This window comes from Cavia porcellus, unplaced genomic scaffold (genome assembly GCF_034190915.1).
Source record: "Cavia porcellus strain 051 isolate PalLab524CR breed Dunkin Hartley unplaced genomic scaffold, mCavPor4.1 scaffold_6, whole genome shotgun sequence".
Taxonomy (NCBI): domain Eukaryota; kingdom Metazoa; phylum Chordata; class Mammalia; order Rodentia; family Caviidae; genus Cavia; species Cavia porcellus.
This window is the reverse complement of record NW_026947489.1, coordinates 65,137,644-65,157,203: the sequence shown is the minus strand read 5'-3', so window position 1 is coordinate 65,157,203 and position 19,560 is coordinate 65,137,644. Positions and strand designations below refer to the sequence as shown.

General features: G+C 35.0%; 1 protein-coding gene across 11 annotated transcripts in view; it reads left to right on the top strand.

The window, feature by feature from the left end:
- The window catches only part of Bcas3 (BCAS3 microtubule associated cell migration factor), a 526,404-nt gene that overhangs the window by 109,176 nt on the left and 397,668 nt on the right, over positions 1-19,560 (top strand). For all 11 annotated transcript variants that reach the window (XM_013152079.3, XM_063250886.1, XM_013152076.3 and 8 more), the window contains exons 8-9: positions 8,970-9,077; positions 14,039-14,115. In XM_013152079.3, coding sequence (XP_013007533.1) covers positions 8,970-9,077; positions 14,039-14,115 — 185 coding nt within the window. The remainder of the gene's footprint in view (positions 1-8,969; positions 9,078-14,038; positions 14,116-19,560) is intronic.

Here is a 19,560-nt window from a genome sequence, read left to right as displayed (position 1 = left end):
AAATGGCAAAATACCTCTGTTTACAGAAATCATAGCAGACCCTTTCCAAGTATGGGGAAAATATTCCATGTACAAGTAAATGAGGCATGCAGAATCCTGAATAGCCTCTACATAAAAGAACTCCTTCATGATGTGTCCTAGTCAAAATCCCAGAAGTCTAACAGAGGGTCAAAAGTTGCAGAGAACTTAGCAGGTTCTCAAGAAAACAAATTTAAATCCAGAGTAATATATCCTGCAAAACTGTCTTCAAAATTCATGGAGAATTGAGGACTTCCCATGACAAAGAGCACCTTAAGAAATTTATGACTCCCAGACCAGCACTACAACCAAATGCTTAAGGATATCTTAGACAGAAACAATAAAGGCATCAATGCCAAAGGCCTACTGAATTCAGTACAGTAAGCTGGGTACATAGGTAAGTGAAAGGAAAAAATTCAGGAATCAGAAACAGAAAAAATGCAATGACGGAAGTAAGTCAGTACTTTTCAGTAATTGCTGTCAATGTAAATGGACTGAACTCCCTAATCATGAGACACAGGTTGGCAGAATGGATCAACAGTATGCTAGTTACAAGAAATACATGTGATCTTCAAAGAGGCCCATAGGTTAAAACAAAGGGTAGAAGACAATTTTTCCATGCAGATGAACCTGAAGACAAGCAGGAGTAGGTGTCTTATTTTCAGGTGAAGCCAAAACTAGTCAGAAGAGACAAAGAAAGTCATTACATACTGGTAAAGGGAACTGTTACAGTCAGGGGAACAATTACATACAGGACACATAATTTATAGTATTATTGATAATGGTCACTTGAGTTAAATACAAAGAAAGTGCAGGAAATCTGTCTACAACACTAAAGACCTAGAAAATCTAGCTCAGGGCCTGGATCCCAGGGCATTAACCTGCCTGAGTTCAGCTGAAAGCCTAGAGCCCATGACAATGACTCATGCAAGTCTGTTTCACGGATCTGCACTGGGAAGGCCCAAAGGTCAGCAATGAAAGCTGGAAAATCTATGCCAGTGGGGTGAAGGATCTGTGCCAGTAAGTTGAGGGTTCTGCAGTGGTGCCAAGAAGCGATGCTCAAAATAAGGACCAGGACTCCCCGCAAAATTGCCATAGCCACCCTCACCGACAGTGAGGTCCCGAGCTCCTCCAACGAGTACAGCCAAGCACATATCCAGAAAGCCAGTGTGACAAACCTCCTGAAGATTAAACAGCATACCTCTTCCCCTCTATAGGCACGAAGCAATGCTCAGAGTAAGGACCAGAGCTCCCCCAAAGTGAGCCACAGCTCTTCTCAGCACCCAAGGTCCTGAGTTCCTCCGATGGTAACAGCACAGTTCATATCAGGGAAGCCAGCATGAGAAGCTCCTCCAGGAGAACCGAAGGCTTCAAACAGCAACAACACTTAGGAGAACCCACAACACTATTCTTCTTTGCCAGATCTCCTTTTTATGCTGGCAGTAGTCCCCAGGTGGGCCACCCACGCTCAGCACTATGCTGATTGAGTTCAGCTGATGTTTAAGTTGGCTGCCAGTTACCAGTTCACTACAGGAACAATTCAGTGAGAAGAGCTAACGGTTGTAAATATGTATGCATCCAATTCTGGTGTACCTGATTTCATAAATACTAGTGGACATAAAAGATTAGATAAACATAAAGTCATGGTGGGGGACATTGACACCCCACTTTCAAAATAGATCAACTAGATAAAACTTCATCAAAAAAATCAGAATGTGAACACACGGACATTGTAGAGATCTACAGAGTGTTCCACTGAACAACAACAGAATACACATTTTTCTCAGCTGCACATGGAACTTTCTCCACAATAGACCATGTACTAGACCATAATGTATACCTAAATTAATACAAAAGAATCAAACTGATAATCAGTACCATCCATATTATCAGATCATAATGCAATGAAATTAGAGTTAATGGCAAGACAACCCATGGAAATTAAAAATGTGGAGCTTAAACAATACATTCTTTACTAATCAATGGATTGCAGAAGAAATACATCCTAGAATCAAAACAGGAATGCCAATACAGAACCCGTGGGACACGGTGAAAGCAGTGGACAAAGGAAGGCTGTTAGTGTGAATGCGCATACCAGAAAAATAGAGTAAGCCCCAAAAGCCAATGATGTACCTCAAGACTGTAGAAAAACAAGAGTAACGCAAAGCTAAAACTAGTGTAAGGAGGAAATTATAAAGATTAGAGTGGAAATTAACAGAAGTGAGATTAAAATACATTACAAAGAGTAAACGTGTTTTGTTTGTTTTTTGTGGTACCAGGGATTGAACTCATGACCTCACACTTGCCTGGCAGGCATTTATACTGCTGAGCCAAATCCCTGGCCCAAATAAATGTATTTTAGAGCTGATTCTTTAAAAGAATAAACAAATTACACAAACCCTGAACCAAATTTATCAAAAGCAAGAAAGAAAAAAACCCATTTGAATGCAATTAAAAATGAAAAGAGTGAAAACCACAAAGAACAGCCTTGAAATCTAGAAGATTATAAATAAGTACTTCAAAAATCTGTAGTCCAGTAAACTGTAGAATCCAGAATCAATGGACAGAATTCCAGACACATTATGAATTACCAAGATGGACCAAGAAGATATAAAAATTTTGAACAATCTAGTATCAGCAGTGAAATTGAGGCAGTAATAAAAATCCTACTAAATAAGAAAGTGCCAGGACCTGATGAACTTATCATTGAATTCATTTTCCTTTCCTTTTTTTTTTTCTTTTGGTACCTGGACTCAAACTCACAATCTTGCCCTTGCCAGGCAGTGCTGTGCTGCTGAGCTATATCCCCGGGCCCCTTCCTTTTTTTTTTTTTTTTTTTTTTAATCCTCAGTATTGAGAATCAAACCCAGGACCTTGTGTATGGTAGGCAAGCACTCTACCATTGAGCCACCCCCCCAGCCCATGATGCTGAATTCTGCCAGAACATTAGGGAAGTACTAATACCAATATTCCTCAAACTGCAATGAAATGGAAAGGAAAGGACTATTGCCAAACTTATTTCTGGAAGCTAGCATTAATCTGATACCAAAACCCAACAACCCTAACCCTAACCAAACAAGGACTTAAAAAAGAAAACAGATCGATCTTTTTAATGAATGTAGATGCTAAAATCCTCACAAGATACTGCTAACAGAACACAACAAATTGTCAAAAACATCATATATTGTGACCAATTTGACTTAATCTTTAGGATGCAAGGATGGTTAAACATATGTAAATCCGTGAATGTAACACAAAGAGAAACAAGGACAAAAACTATATGAGTATCTCAATAGATGAAAAACAAGTATTTGACAAAATCCAACATCCATTCATGATAAAAACCCTGAAGAAAATAGTGTGACCTTCGTTTAATTTGATAAAAACCATTTATGACATACTGCCAACAGACCTAAAAATGTTAATTCACTCGAGCTATTTAGAAATCCATGAAGACTGCATTATACAACTATGTTGTGACACTCTTCTACACCATTTGTGTGGTGTATAATAAAATCAAAACTAAAAGCCTGTTTTATATCTGTATATTTTAGTAAAACACATTACAAGACATGCATACTGATTATTTGATGGAAAGCTTTCTCATCAGTCTGGCCATGAGGAAAATTAAGAGTGTCTTACAACCCCGTGGAAATGGGCAAGGCTTTTCAGGAGAGAAAAAAAGAACAAAAGGATATGTCGGGCATGCACACAACTGTGTTATTGGCAGGAAGTGTGCTGACTGCTTTGTGAATGTGTGAATTTGTGGGTTATCTTTTCCTATTGTTCATTGAATGAGAAGATGTTTCTTGATATATAAATAGAATATTCATATTGCCAAATCTTGTTCAGTTAGTGATAAACTGAACCTTCATAACATTTTTTTGCCTATGAAAGTAGTTTTGAAGGAATAATCACAGTTGTGACATTCTATAGATGATAGATGGCAGTGGAGTGATCAGAATTTCAGGATCCAGTGTGTCGTAGCCCTAATGAGTACCTAATTGAAGATGACAAGCCATTTTCCCCTCTCTGTTTAAGCAAAATCTTAGCATTCATTATTAACTCATTTCTTTATCAGCAGTGGACTGGATAATTAATTTTTAGGAGAACACTTGGAAAGTAAGTTTTGAGGTTTTTTATTTTAGTGACTAGAGTTCAGGCTTTCACAAATTTGCTTCTTATCTCTATTTTTATAGTTTTGTATTTCTGCCATGATGATGACATAGCAACATTCTCAGCACCCTGAGAAGTTTCTTACGCCACTTTATATTCTATGTCTTCCATTCCTACCCTCCACTGACTACCAGTCTGTTTGCTATTATTATAGGTTTACCAGTATTAGCCTTATTACAGAAAAGGAATCATGCAGTATATACACTTTTACGTATGAATGGACTTCCCTGACTACTGCAGCATGGGTTTGACAGTTAGATTGTTTTATGGATAAATTGTTCTTTTGAATTGCTGGTATTATTCCATTGAATCAGTATTTCACTATGCATTCTCGGTTGATGATTATTTATTTTTAGTGTTTATTATTAATAATAAAGTAGATAATCACATGGCAAGGATATGTTTACTTTTTAAAGAAACTGGTAATCCATTTTTCAAAGTAATTTTTCATTCCCAGCAGTGATCATGAGAGTTTAAATTATTCTCCATTTTTTCCTATAGTTTATATTACCTGCTTTTAAAACTTTTCAGGTATAAGTGATGTAGTGATATACCATATTGGTTTCACTTTGTATTCTCAATATATTTAATATTTCATGTGCTTAGTTACTATCTCCACATCTTCTTTGAGGAAGTATATTTTTAAATATATGAACATTTTTAAAGGACTGTGTCATTATTTGAGTTACATGAACTTTTCATTATTTCTCTATTACACGTTTTGTCATTTCCTTCACAATATAGGGTTTGTTTTTACATTATTTCTTTATTACAAAGTAAAAGTATACAATTTGAATTCTGTTCAAAAATTCTGATAAAAACTATGGTGAGTATTACAGTGAAAGACACATCTTCATCCTCCATCTCACAATAGTCCCTCACACTGTGAACACACTTACTCCAGCACCCTGCCTCCTGTCCCTCTCTGAAGCAGCTCTGGAAGCTTCTTTCATGATTGGCTTAGTTATCCATCGTGGTTGCCTCACTATCCAGGATCGTTTTTTACTTTTGCTGCCCATTTTGACTTTGCAAAAGAGCTGGAAGTCTCATGGTGCCAGATCTGGTAAATACGGTGGATGAGGACTCGCTGTGATGTTTTTATGAGCCTGCATATCTGTTGGATGGCACGTGGTAGCATTCATTATATTTTTGATTACTCTTGTAAAGACAGAAGAGAATTTCCAGAACTGTTGCTGAAAGTGGCAAGAAAGATGGGATAAGTGCATTTGAGGAGGGGGAGAATTCTAAGGGGGATTAACAGTAATGCGTTTTTAACTGTAATCAATATTTAAAAGATCTAAACCTTTATTGAAGTTACCCTATTGTGCAGTATCACACCAGAACCTGCTACTATGTAACAGCAGTTTAATACCCATTAACCAGCTTTCTTTATCCCTCCCTCCCTTCTGCGATTCCAGCTTTTTTTGTAGACACCATTCTACTTTCAGTGTTTATGAGATTAACTTTTTTGATTTTCACATATGAGTGAGATCATGGGAGTGCTTATCTTTCTTGTTTGGCTTATTTCACTTAACAAGAAGCCACCAGTTCCATCTGGTTTGTTGCTAGTGACAGGATTTCATTGTGTAGATATGCCAAATTTTTTTATTCATTCATCAGTTGATGGACACTTTTGTAGTTGTGTGACTAGTGCTACAAAAAACATGGGAGTGCAGATGTTGCTCCCACATGCTCAATTCATTTTCTTTAGATATACACCCAGTCAAGAATTTGTAGATCATGTGATAGATCTATTTTTAAGTTTTTTATTTTTAGTCAAACGGCACACACTTATTGCCACACAGTTTCTGTGAGTTGGGAGACAGGCATGGGTCAGCTGAATTCTCTTCTCGGGAATTTTTAAAAGGCCACGTTAAGGTATTGGCAAGGCTGCATTCTCATCTGGAGTTAATTTTTTTAAAAAGAAGTTTAATTTGATTTACCTTTAAAATTTTAAAAAAATTAGCCTCCATACTTTTTTCTAGAATAGACATGTTAATTTAGATTCCTACCAACAGGGTACAAAAATTTTCTTTTCTTTATATTCTCACCATTACTTGTTTTATGTAGTCTTTTGGGGGGAGTATAGTCTTTTTAATAATAACCATTCTTAAGTAGAATGAGGTTATTTCACATTGTTTCAATTTTCATTTCTCTGTCAGTTAGTGATGTTGAACATTTAAAAAAATACTTCTTGGCCTTCCGTGTATCTTTTGGGAAATATCTTTGGTTCTAGTGCTTATATTTTTAAATTGTGTTTTTTTCTACTGAATTTTTTGAGCTCCTTGTATATTCTATGTATCAGCTCCAAGGTTTACAGTTTTTTTACTCTTATTTTGTTGGTTGTCTTTTTGTTCCATGGATTGTTTCCTGTGCTTTGCTGTATAAAAGCAAAAGCCTTTTGGTTTTATGTAATCCTATTTATGCAATTTTTGCTTTTGATATCTTGTCTGTAAAATCCTTGTTCATTACAATAGTTTATTTTTTTTCCTGTGTTTTTAGTTGCATGACTTATATTTCAGTCATTTTCCTACTGCAGATGGATATATTGAATTGTTAATCTGTCCTTATGTAAAGAGCACATTGTATTAATTTTTATAGCTTTGCAATAATTCATATCATGTAAAATGTGATTCCACATGTATTTTTCATTTCCAATAATCTTTTTATTATTTTTTATATTTTTATTTTAAAGAGGATAAAACAATAAAACCAATCAAAACAAATCAATGTAACAGATACAGGACTTCACAACATTACAAAACCAAAAATAGTTCCCATAATGCCCCTTGACATTTTCAAAATAGCTGCAATTGGTTATAGTAAAAAAACAGAACAGAACAGAATAGAAACAATAAAAACAAAACAATGAATGCAATAAAGGACTTCAAAACAAGTCAATAACAAATCCAAAATTGCTATCATAATATATCTTGCTATCTTGAAGTAGCTGCTCTTGCCATGGGATTTAACATAATCAAACAAAATTAAAACAAAAGAGACTAAAACCCAACCCAGCAAAACAATGGACATGATATAGAACTTCAGAGCAAGACCATAAGGAATCAACAATGGCTGCAACCCTCAGAAGGAGATCCCCCTAGATTCCACATTGAGTACAGCTATGCTCTGAACCTATGATCAGACCACTGGCCCTAGACCTGCAATGTTAGTGAAGCACCAAAGCACCACAGGCGTCCAGTTGCATTTCACCTTGATAGCTGTTATCACTGCCTGTTTCTCTGGATAAGGAGGTTGCTTATTGCAGATGGGGTGTGAGGATTGGTACTTCTTGTCTTCCAGGCACAGGAAGGGGCTGGGGTCTGTCTGTTCGCAGTCCGGCGACACCCTGTGCGTAGCACTGGTTTCCAGACTGGGCTTGCTTCCTGGTGTGGCCTTGTTCTCTTTCACCCCAGTGTGCAGATGGTACTGAGTCATGGGGAGAGGCTGAGGTCTGTCTCTTATTTCTAGTAATCTTTAAATTTAGTTCTCATCAGGTAGACTTTTGATGAGCTTTAAAATCTCTTTAGAGAAACTTTTAGGCTATGATATTTTATTTAGTATTTATTTATTTATTTTTACCTTTTTGAGACAGGTCTCATTATTCAGCTCAGGCTGGCCTTGAACTCACTTTGTAGCCCAGGTTGGCTTTGAACTTGCAGTGATAGTCTGCCTCAGCCTCCCAAGTGCTGGATTACAGGACACCACTTATATCTATCACGCTGTATTTAGATTGTTTTTTGGTATGGGGATCGAACTCATGACCTCGCACTTGCCAAGCAGGTGCTTATGCCACTGAGCTAAATCCCCGGCTTGTATTTAGATTTTAAAAACTTTTGCTATTGTTTATTTTGAGATAGGGTCTAGCTCAGGATGAACACTTAACTTTTGATCCTTCTGGCTCCACTTCTTGAATACCTGGACTGTTTTATTCTGTTTTGAATAAATATATTAATATGTGTCTTTGCATTTAATTCAGGATAGTCAAAGCTTTTGGTTTTTAATGCCATTGTGTATATTAAAATTTCACTTTTTAATTTTGTTATTTTTCAGAAACACAAGTAATATTTATATATTAACCTAGAATTTAGTGATTGTGATTAATCAACTATACAGTTGGTTTATTGAGTGTGGTTATCTGTATATATGTTTTATTTAAAGATATGTATTATTGGGCTTTGTATAATCAGATTTTCAGCAAATAATAGTGGCTGTAGTTTTTTTCTTGTAATTTTTACTTTTCTTGATTTATGTACAGAACATGTCCTACTGTGTTCAATCATGATGTTAAAGTAAGTCTTTTTTTTGAGGGTAAAATATTTCAGTATTATGTATTTTAAAAAAATCTTTCAGTATTATGTATTTTTTTGCTAATTTTGTTAGTTTTATGTCTAGTACTCTTTATCAGATTAAGGAATTTCTGTCATGAATGTGTTTCAAAATTTATTAAATATTTTTATGAATATGTTGTGATAATCATGCAGGCAGTTTTTTCTGCACAGTATTATTTTCTGAATATATATGTATTTTTCCATTCTATTAATTTTGGTTTCTACATTAAATGGAATGTGTATATATTATGATCATGTTTCTGAATCAGTTTGCTAATGTCATGTTAATAAGGGATTTTAGTACTGTGTTAGAAAAAGGCATAGTTTATTGGAGTTACATCCATCCCACCTCCGTGGTGTTGGGATCACACGGAGGGCCAGCACTCTACCACTGAGCTATAACCTGTCCTTCCTATTTAAAGTAATGCCTTTTTCTTCTTTTAGCACAAGTCCATCTTACTGCTGTGTGGATCTGTATTCACTTCGTACTGGGGAGATGGTCAAGTCTATTCAGTTTAAAACACCTATTTATGATCTTCACTGCAACAAGCGGTAAGCATTTAGGTAATATACCTCCTGCATATTGTAATTTAGTAATCTAGTAATTTCATGATTTACATTTATTAAAAAATACTCTTAAGGAAAATTCTTCCAAATTTTGTCTATTGAAAAAGCTGCTGTGAGTTTTGATAAATTTGTTCAGACTTCTAGGCTTGACATCCTGGGAAATTGTGAATTCATGTAGTGGATAAAATAAAAACTTTAAAAACAAAATGAAGACAGAACTGGAAAGTATCCAAGAAAACATAGAAAGCTTAATTTTCCTAGTAATGCTTATGTATAGTTGTATATTTATTGGTCTATAATGTGAACTGTGATTTTGGTAGGAGGACTCTCTAAAACTTTTAAAAAGTGTGTTTCTAAATGAAATATTCTTTAACTTTTAAAAATGTTTTATGCTTTATAATGCAGCTAAAACAGGCACTGGGTTTGTTTTCCTCCTTTAAAATTATGGGGTACTATTCACATCTAGACTGAACTATTCTGTGACTCCTAGTGATAAAGACAAATTAACTACAGAATTAGGAAAGGAAAGGAATTTTTGAATTCTTTTATCACACAATCACTTCATTTTACATTTGAAGACTGAAGTCCTCTGATGATGAATGCTTTGATCAACAGGCTTGAGTATAAGGAATAAGTCTGCGCCCATCTGAAAGCAACACATGAAACGTAACAATGAAATATTTTCTGCCATTTCAATAAATTCAAGGGAAACAAGATATTCTCTAGTTAGATTTTAAAGGACTTCTTCAAAAAAATACCAACAAATGCAAAGGAAAGAAAACGAGGATTATCACTATTGTTAGGAGTATTTGAATGTAAGTTTAAAATACGAAAGTTAAAGAAAATAAAAGAAACAGCGTAGTAGTAGTGGGGTAGCACACCAGGTTAGCCAGAATCACACAGGAGTGGTAAACCGTATTGTTGAATGATTTGATCTCATAAGTAATTCATTTAACCCAGAAAACCTTTCTTTGCCCTGTGGAAAATTAGATTACATGTTATTTAGCAAAAAAGAAACCTGAACACATGTACAGAGATTTTTAGGGCACCCTTGTGTTACTTGTTTTATTAATATATAACTATGCTAGAAAACAGAAAATAGAAACAAACTTTCCAAGTCCTTACAGTTTTTGACAATTTTAAGGGGAAAGTTGACACCAAATAAATGAAAGAAAATATAGGTGTGAAATAGCCCTTACTGAAACAAGGTAGCAACTTGACTGGAAGTTTGGTCTCTCTTGTTCTTTAAGCCATTAAATAAATCAAAGTAGCAGTTTTTCTGGGCCTGTCCCATCATTGCATATTTGGATCTGTTTTGTTGTTTAGGCAGCTAACTTATCATCTTAATTAATGATATGCAGCTTGAGAGTAGCTGTTCTTGAGGAACTTTATTTAAGGAATTACACAAAAGGATCCTCATCTGTACTTGGATCTGATGTAGGTGCTGAGACTGTGCCTTTGCTATAAGGTAATAAGGTTTTGAGGGGATTTGAGAGAGAGGAAGGGAAAATGTGAATGTTGGAGGAATATCAATAATTGATTAATTTAAAATTGTATGAAGCAATTATGGTAGTATAGATATATTTTTAGATTATTTTGATATTTCTTTCAAAGAATTTAATTTCCAGGGTTTAATTTTCCCAAGTTTCAATGTAGGTTGAGCTTTAATAGCTTGTTTAAAAAGACTAGAATGTAGCAGAAATTGTGGAAAGCAATTTTGAAGCAAGAGATTAAGGTATAGATCTAAGAAGATGAGTATAATAAGAGAATAGTTTATAAATATCAGATACTCTGATATAGGCACAATTCAAATTAGGAATAGAAAAAAAGGGGAATACAAAGTACTGTAGACGGAAGTAAGGTGGTAATAGGTGTTCAGGTAAAGAATTAAAATAGCCCAAGAAAGGAAATTAGGGAAAGGGTTTGAGATCTCCCCCACCCAGCATAAAGGCAAAACATTCCACATTGCAAAGGGGAGCTGAGACCTTACATATGAGCCATATTAGTTAATATAAGTGAATTTAAATCACCCATAACAAAATATTTTCAAATAGACTCAGTAAATAAGCCAAAGAATTAATTTGTCTGATGTCCAGACATACTGATAATTAGCTGTGTATACCAAGCACATTTTCATGATTGTGTTGAGTGAAAATCTCAACAGAGAAGGGGTTGGGGATTTAGCTCAGCGGCATAAGCACCTGCCTTGTAAGCAGGCAGTCGTGAGTTCGATCCCTGGTACCAATAAAAAGGAAAAAGACAAAAAAAAAAAAAAAATCTCAACAGAAATAGGATCTTCAAAACAGATCAGTAGAGCATACACTCCCATGACTCAAGGGGGTTGAGGCGGGAGGATTGCCATGAGTTCAAGGCATTTGCCTGGGATACCTAGTGAGTTCAAGGCCAGCCTGAACTACATAGCAAGACCCTGTCTCTAAACAAACAAACAACAAACTCAACCTTTCCCAAACCCTCAAACAAAACAAAACAAAAATAGGTCAGTAGAAATTATACAATTTTAAGAGTAGATATAAGTTGAAAAATATACCAGAGCCTTAAAATATTTAAGATGATAACTGAGAAAACATTACTTGAAAAGATAAATTTTAAAAATTACACAAATTTTACAGAGAACATAAATTTATATATTCATGGTCCCCAGAAACACCACAAGAAAACTATTCCTAGGTATATTGTAATAACATAACATAACATAACACCATAGGAAAATTAAAGATAACTTAAAACCTGTAGGTAAAATAAGGCACTTACATGTGTGGAACCAAAAATTAGATGAATGCTGGACTTACCTGGAGCTTGCAGAATTGAGAGCTCTCAGAAGAAATATTCCCTTGTGTTACCTCCGCGGCTCTCCCTATAGGATGAACTACGCATCTACATGTGTACCTGTGTTAGATCCTGTGCATCCATCCGGGTCTTTTCATCCTGCGTGTACATTCCCTCCATGTACTCATCCCAGTTTTCTTAAATTAAAAGTTTTATGTTCCTACCACTGATCATACAGTGTTCTCTCCATGGCTGCACTGGTTTTGAAATTCCTATTACTATATACCAGTCAGTTTGCAAATCTTGTTTTACTGAGCTGTATTTAGGATTCACAAATCAAATATTTGTTAATTTTCTACCTATACCAGGCCTGAATTTCAGCCCCGTGTGTTTGTCAGTGACAAAACTTTTGTTTTGTTTTAGTTTTTGAGACAGAATCAAAAGCCAAATTCACATCTTCATCACATTGTGTTTTTAACAAAGGCAGACTCTTGAATTAGTGTAGATGCTGATAAAAGGAATTGGGTGTTTGAAGGCTCAGCTATACACAAGTACCAAAGGCAAATCCGTGTCCTGTAAGGAGCTCTGTGGAATTACACGGGAGCTTTTACACGGGATCTATGTGAGTTGTGAGGTTTTGCATTTGGGTTGATGAATGCAGCCTGACATACCAGGGCCATTTGTGCTTTAACATTCACAGCAAGTGTGTTCCTTGGGGCCCTCAGGATGAAGAAAGTCCAAAGCTCCTGTGCCTCACCTTAGGGGACTCAGAGTTAGGTCTTCCTGTTACAAATAAGTTGGTGTTTTATTGTTAAAAGGATATGGCCAGCCCCATGCCCAGACCCATATGTTATATTACAAACTCAAGCTAATATTGACATGTATTTTAATACTACTGGGTGGCTGTGGGGTTTTTGTTTTGTTGTTGTCTTTCTGTTCTCTGTGTTTTGTTTTGAGGTGGGATCTCACCTCACAGTTCAGGCTAACCTTGAACTTCCTCTGTAGCCCAGGCTGTTCTCAAACTCACAGTGATCTTCCTGCTTCCTCCAGCCTCCTGGATACTGGAATTACAGGTGTGCACCACACCTGGATCTTTTGATTTTTTTTAAAAGATGATTCAGTTTGTGTAAAAGAACAGTACAGGCCTTGGTAAATAATAATTACACATGGAAATGCTTTTTTCTATCAAGGTGCAGTGTGTGAGATGGCTTAGGGTATTATAGTTACAGAACACAGTTGAAGTTTAGAATAGAGTGTTTTTAAGTAGTAACAACAGTAAAAACAGAACTCTGTAACAAACCCAGCTGGGGGAAATAATCACAAAGATGTAAAAATAATTATTCATTAAAAGGTTTTTGTTTGTTTGTTTTTTGTATTGGGAACTGAACTCACAACCTTATGCTTGCCAGGCAAGCACTGTGCTGCTGAGCTATATCCCTGGCTCATAAGGTTTTTGTATCAGCAAATATAACTTTTAACAAATTAATAAAGCTTGAATTTTAAATACTAAATTTTTGTTTTCCCCAGTAACTATTAGTATGTGTTTTAATATTTACTTGTATGAACTTTGGAAAAAAATAATATAAGAAGTATTTTTTTGCAATTATAATTTTTTACTAGATTTTTGGCAATAATTTTTAAACGACAATTTGTATTAAGATTCTAGCTAAATTTTAATAAATTGAGTGAATCACAAATGACTTATTTACACTGAGTTGCGTTTGTCTTAGATTTCTTTGTGTATGTGTGTGTGTGTGTGTGTGTGTGTGTGTGTTAGGAAATTCAGCGTTTTAAGATGATGTATTATCTAAATCCATTTTGTTTAATTCCATGACTCTGAAACATAGTGAACAGTAAGCTCTGTTGATGTTATTTATGCTTAAGGTTATATATTTAAAATGAAGGAATGAAATTTTATTAAGAAAAGAATGTTTTTTGAGGTAATAGCTTTCCTTCAGTAACATTTTCTAGTCATTTCTGTCCTACTTATATAAAAGATTTGCTTGCTTGTGTTTTCGTCTTTAAGAGTTAGATAATTCTCAACTTAAATAGAATAAGAAATGTTTTGTTTTTAAATTCAGGTGGTTTAACGTATTTATGATTCAAGGATTCATAGAGTTTTATTTTCATTTTGTTTCGTTTTTTCCCTTCAATCTTAGGATCCTCGTCATAGTGTTACAGGAGAAAATTGCTGCCTTTGATAGCTGTACTTTTGCAAGGAAATTTTTTGTTACAAGTATGTATCAAATCATTTTATAAGCTGTTATGCTTTTGAGTTTTACTTGATAGAGTCAGCAATTTATAATCATATCATTGCTATTACATTTGAATTATGATGATCTTACGATTTTTGTAGATGTTCTTGCTCAGTAATCGTGTGATATATAATTTCATCTTGCCAACATACCATCATACATATTCTATATTGCCTCAGTTTCTTCTTACATATTCTCTTTGCATAATTGTGATTAATATCGTATATGTTTTATTTTTTGAAAGCACTTGTTAAATTGCTTGTTTATCTTCCATGCTTGAGGAAGTATCTGGATTCTCCTATCTGGGAGTTTTGAAACTCAAAAGAAATATTTCCTGTCTTTTTCTTCCTCTATCTTTGTTCCACTGTAGTAAATTTTACTACTGACCCAAAATTCAAAACTAAGCATAGAATTTAGACCCAAATTATGTGTTCAAGCACATGGAATTAATATATTTGATACAGTATGAAATTACATGTTTGAAATTTTATCTAGAGCAGAAGGTGAAGTGGGGGTGGTGGTGAGGAAGGCAAAGAGAGGATCCAGTTGATTAAGATACTTATTTGCTTATGGAATTGTTTGCAAGTAGTATTTCGTATTAAGTTGTCAGGGTGAAAATTTCAGCAGAAACCAATTACACGTTGCCTGCCTTTTTTCTTTTTTCTTTTCTTTTTTGTTTTTTTTGAGACAGGGTCTCGCTGTGTGATTCAAGCAGGCCTTGGGCTCCCTTTGCACCCAGGCTGGTCTCGAATTTGCAGCGTCCCAAGAGTGCACTTTGTAGTCTTAAGGCTGTCTCAGGACAGAATTTTGTTTAAATATTTTTTTATAGTACATATTTGCTTTTTCAGCTTCTGCAACTGACCATGGAAGCTTTAGTTGAGTTTTCCAGGATTCTGAATAAATGATTGCTTTCAATTTTGAAATGAGCAGGGAATCTTAATTGTATTTGTTGGAGCTCTTGAAATACTGTATCTGTTTACACAAATATATATAGAGTATCTACTGTGTACCAAGCACCTGGTGGTATCTATTTTTATGTATAAAATTGTTTTCTTTGATACAATTACTAAAGTATAGGTTGGATATAATTATATACATCATGCACCACAATTCATTATAGTACATTGTTTGACATTTTGTAGACCATGAAGAAAAATAACACAAGTGCATGCTTTTATGTTTATAATCTTTTTCTCCCTGAGATGTATAGTTACTATATATATTTTTAAAAATTTATTTTTATTTATTTATTTTTTTTGAGACAAAGTCTAGTTATTTAGTGCAGGCTGGGCTTGAACTTGTTTATGTAGTGCATGTTGGCCTTGAACTCATGGTGAGCCTTCTGCCTCAGCCTCCCAAGTACTGGGATTACAGACATGTGCCACCATGCTGGATACTATATTTGTTATATTTCTAATTAAATGATTAGAAAATAGAACCACATAATGGTTTTATCCGTTTACGCCAGTTGGATAGGGTATAGAAAATGAATGAGAAGAGTGTACAGATATTTCAGCCAGATGCAGGTGTCAGATTTTCCTGAATTGCTTTTATCCTTTTTTTCAGTAGTTTTATGGTGTATATTACTCATCAGAAACACTTGCTTCAAGGCTTCTGCACTGTTTGACACTTCTGTTGTGTCTCTATTTTAATTTTATACTTGTAGTCTGTATTTCATGATAGTGAATATTACTGTCAGGTCAGGAGCATAGAACTATCTTTTGCTTTTTTTTTTTTTTTTAAGTTTTTAAAAGATAGATATTGCTGGGTGTTGTGGTACATGCTTATCATGTCAGCACTTATGGGGCTGAGGCAGGAGGATTGCTGTGAGTTCAAGACCAGCCTGGGGTGTATAATGAGTTGAAGGTCAGTCTAAACTGTATGAGATCCTGCCTCAAAACAAATAAAAGGAAAAAAAAGAGAGGGAGGCGTGCGAGAGAAATGAAGATATTGTGCTGCCTCACTTGAGTGGTAAATTGCAGAGAAAATCCAAAATAATTACTTATTAAACTAGTTCAATTAATTGGTAAAGTACATTTTGAAATTTTAGCTTTGTTTAAATATTAGGTTCTGCTGGAATGAGTGTGTGTTTTTTTTTTTTTTTGTAATAAAAACAAACAAAGTCAGTTGTAGAAGCAACAGACAAGAAATTAGTAAGTTAGTGATGGTGACATCTTTTAGGGCATATTTATATAGTAGTTTTTTTTTGGTAGATATAAAAACATGTATTTCCAAAAATTCTTTTAATGTGTAATTTCAAACTTTAAAAGTCATGATTAGCCTTACTAGGAATAAAAAATGTGAAAAGAAGCTGATTTTTGTATCAGTCTTAAGTTCAGTTTGAAAGACACAAAGATTTCTATTAATCTTGGTACATTGGGATTAAAAGATCCTTTTCATCATACTTTTGTTTATTGATCAAAATGATTGCCCTGAAGCATTTTAGATGCAAGGATATAGGTAGAGCTGATAACTTCTAACTATTCTGTACATACCAGTGACATTTGTTTCTACTAATATTTCAGTATCATTAGCATTTTTGTCTTAATTCTTTATCTTCTTTCTCTTTTTCTTAATCCCTTTTCAGGACATCTTTGCTTTACTTTGCCTGCTAAATAGTTCAAACAGGTATTATTAGTCTCTTAAGTTTGTGAACTCTTAAAGATAGGAAAAAAAGATCTGGAAGAATCAACAGTGTTTGTGGTAGTGTACTCAAGTATTTACAGGTGACATGCAGCTTATAACTAATTCCTACTCTTGCAGTTTTGTGGTCTGCAGTAATGAATTTTTAGTATTTCCTGATCCATGAGGAGTCTCATTCTCTTAGTGCTGTTTGTATAGTGGCTCTTGCGGATTGCGATGCCTTGCAATCTCTTACTGACTAGACTGCATAAAAACTGAAGAGTATATTACTTAAGAATATGCTCAAGATGTACTTTATATAAAAAGGAGTTCAGAAAAGAGCAACAACAACAAAAGTTTGTGATTTTTTTTCCTGCTTTGAATAGTATTTATTGTGACATTTCACTTCAGTCCTAACATCGTTATCAAATTCCCTTAGCAATAATAGTCATCACTTTCCTCTCACAGTTCCATTAGGAAGTATGTCATTCTTTTTTTAAAGTAATTCTACAGAATTTAAAAACCTTAAGGATCGGATGTATGCGTACACTTTTATGTTGCTGAGAGCAATCATATCGTATCCTCGCAACCCCCATTCCTTTAGCCAGTCTGAAACTTCATATAGTTTAGGTTTGTGTTATCACATAAGTGTAACTCTTGCTACCTGTTAGCCACACGCAGGGATTCGGACAGAGAGCTGGTGGGGCTGAGTATACTGAGACAGCTTTTGTGGTAGCTCATTTGCGTCTGCCACACAGCTTTTCTCCTAGTGATTAGTACTGAGCTCACATCCCGTGTAGAGTGAAAAGATCTTCAGTTAATGAGGATGTTGTTTTGATCATGCAAGCATTTAACTTCTAAAATAGTCTGAAAGGCGCTTAGTTGAATGCCTTAGTTGTGTATGAATACAATGAAGGCACTGTAAAATAAGTAGAGACAGCTGTGTCCATCAGAGCACGCATCATGGGAATTTGTGCCAAAGGGTGGATGGAACAGGTAAAGAGAGCCGATAGAGAACTGTTAACAGAACACATCCAATATGATGAGAAAGGAGACACCTTTGTATTTGGTGTACAGAAAAGTTGGCTTTGAGCAGCTGTCTGATGTGGAAACCCAAAACCCAGGTATGATTAGGAAAACAAAAGACAAAGACTGATAGATGTCATTAGTAGTCATTTTAAGGGTCTTTAAATTGAAAGGTAGATATGAAGTCTCCGGGGAGACCAAAGAGTGTCCAGTAAGCAGTCTCTTTCCCTTGGTCTCTGGTTTTACTTTGAGGAAGAAAAATTATTTCTTACAATCTTAATGGCATTAGTGTATGTGTTCTTCATTTGTGATGATGAATAACAAATGTAACAAATGGAAATGAATTTAAAAGGCTTTCAAATGTGGAGTTTTTTTCTTTTTAAGTTTTACAGTGAGAAACTTTTTTTTCTATGCTAAGAAACCCATTTGTAAACATTCACAAGTAGACATTGTGACCTATATCCAGTGTGAGTTAAAGTTAAAATTAACCCTGATGGTTTGGGTTCTGCATCAGATCATGCAGCCTCAGTGATATTTTTAGGGACTGAGCAGGTGGTCAATACTTAGTGAACACACAGTAAATGTGTGTGGAGTGAACTTTTTGTGTTTGACTTTTCCTTTCTTTGCATATAATTCCTACCTGTTGAGCCTTACAGTAGCAACGCTCCACAATTCTTGTGTTTCATACATATGAAAAATAAAAATAAAACAAGTTGTCTCAAAGCCCATGAAATCTTTAAAAAAAGGTCACTAATTAGCTGTATGGTGGTTAAGAAAGACTCAGTGATATTCAGCATTTCCTGTGTTTCTCGTGGAGTAGGTTTGTAGTACTTCCAACCGGGACTGATGTCTTTCACTAATCTTAGATATAATCAGCATTCGTCCATTTTTGTGGTCTCTTTCAGTTCGTTTCTCTTTATTTTTGAATATTACATTGTATGGATTTATTGCATTTTATCTGTTCATCTGTTTGTTACAGGGATGATATCAGAATCTCCAAATATGATATAAGGAAAATATTATAACTCCCAACCTTTTAGATGTCTGATACACTGAGTTTGTGTTCTCTAGAAATCAAAGAATGGATTCTAGGAGGTTAAGAGTAGGAAGTTACAGAGGAACAGGAAGGGTCCTCAATGAATAACCTGGGGACTCCACTGTACAGGGAAATTTTATAGAGCAGTACTCACTTGGGTACAATGTGGGTTACAGTTGTGATTAACCAATAAGGATATGAGTCTAATTGCTTAGGTAATAGTGACCTAATGGGGAAATAGGTCACTCAGCAAGGATGCATAGAAAGAACAAAGACTCTTTTTAGGAATGATTGGTCTGGAGGCCTTGGGTGACTGATGTCTATCTAAGCTTCATTAGGCCTGTTTGTCCTTCAAGGAAGTAAGCAGGTCCAGTCATCTTACTTTTATCTCGAGGCCTTGTCTCTAATGTAAGTGTCTCCAGCCACAGTTGAGATGTGTTTCACCTTTGTCCTGGCTGTCTTGAGGGCCTGTCCCTATCTGACTGCTTATACTATTTTTGCCCAGCTTAGCTGTCCATAATACATTCACAGATACTTGCTTTGTTTATACTTTTGGACTATTATAGGTAATGCTTACCTGAATACTAGAACACAAGCTTATATGCAGACATAGGTTTTCAGCTTGAACATTTTTTAAAAAAAATTTTTTTAAATTTTATTTAAGGAGAAAAAGAAAAAAAAAAGCAGAGAAAGGGTACAAGTTATACAGATTTACAGAAAAAAATAAACAGTAGGAAATCAC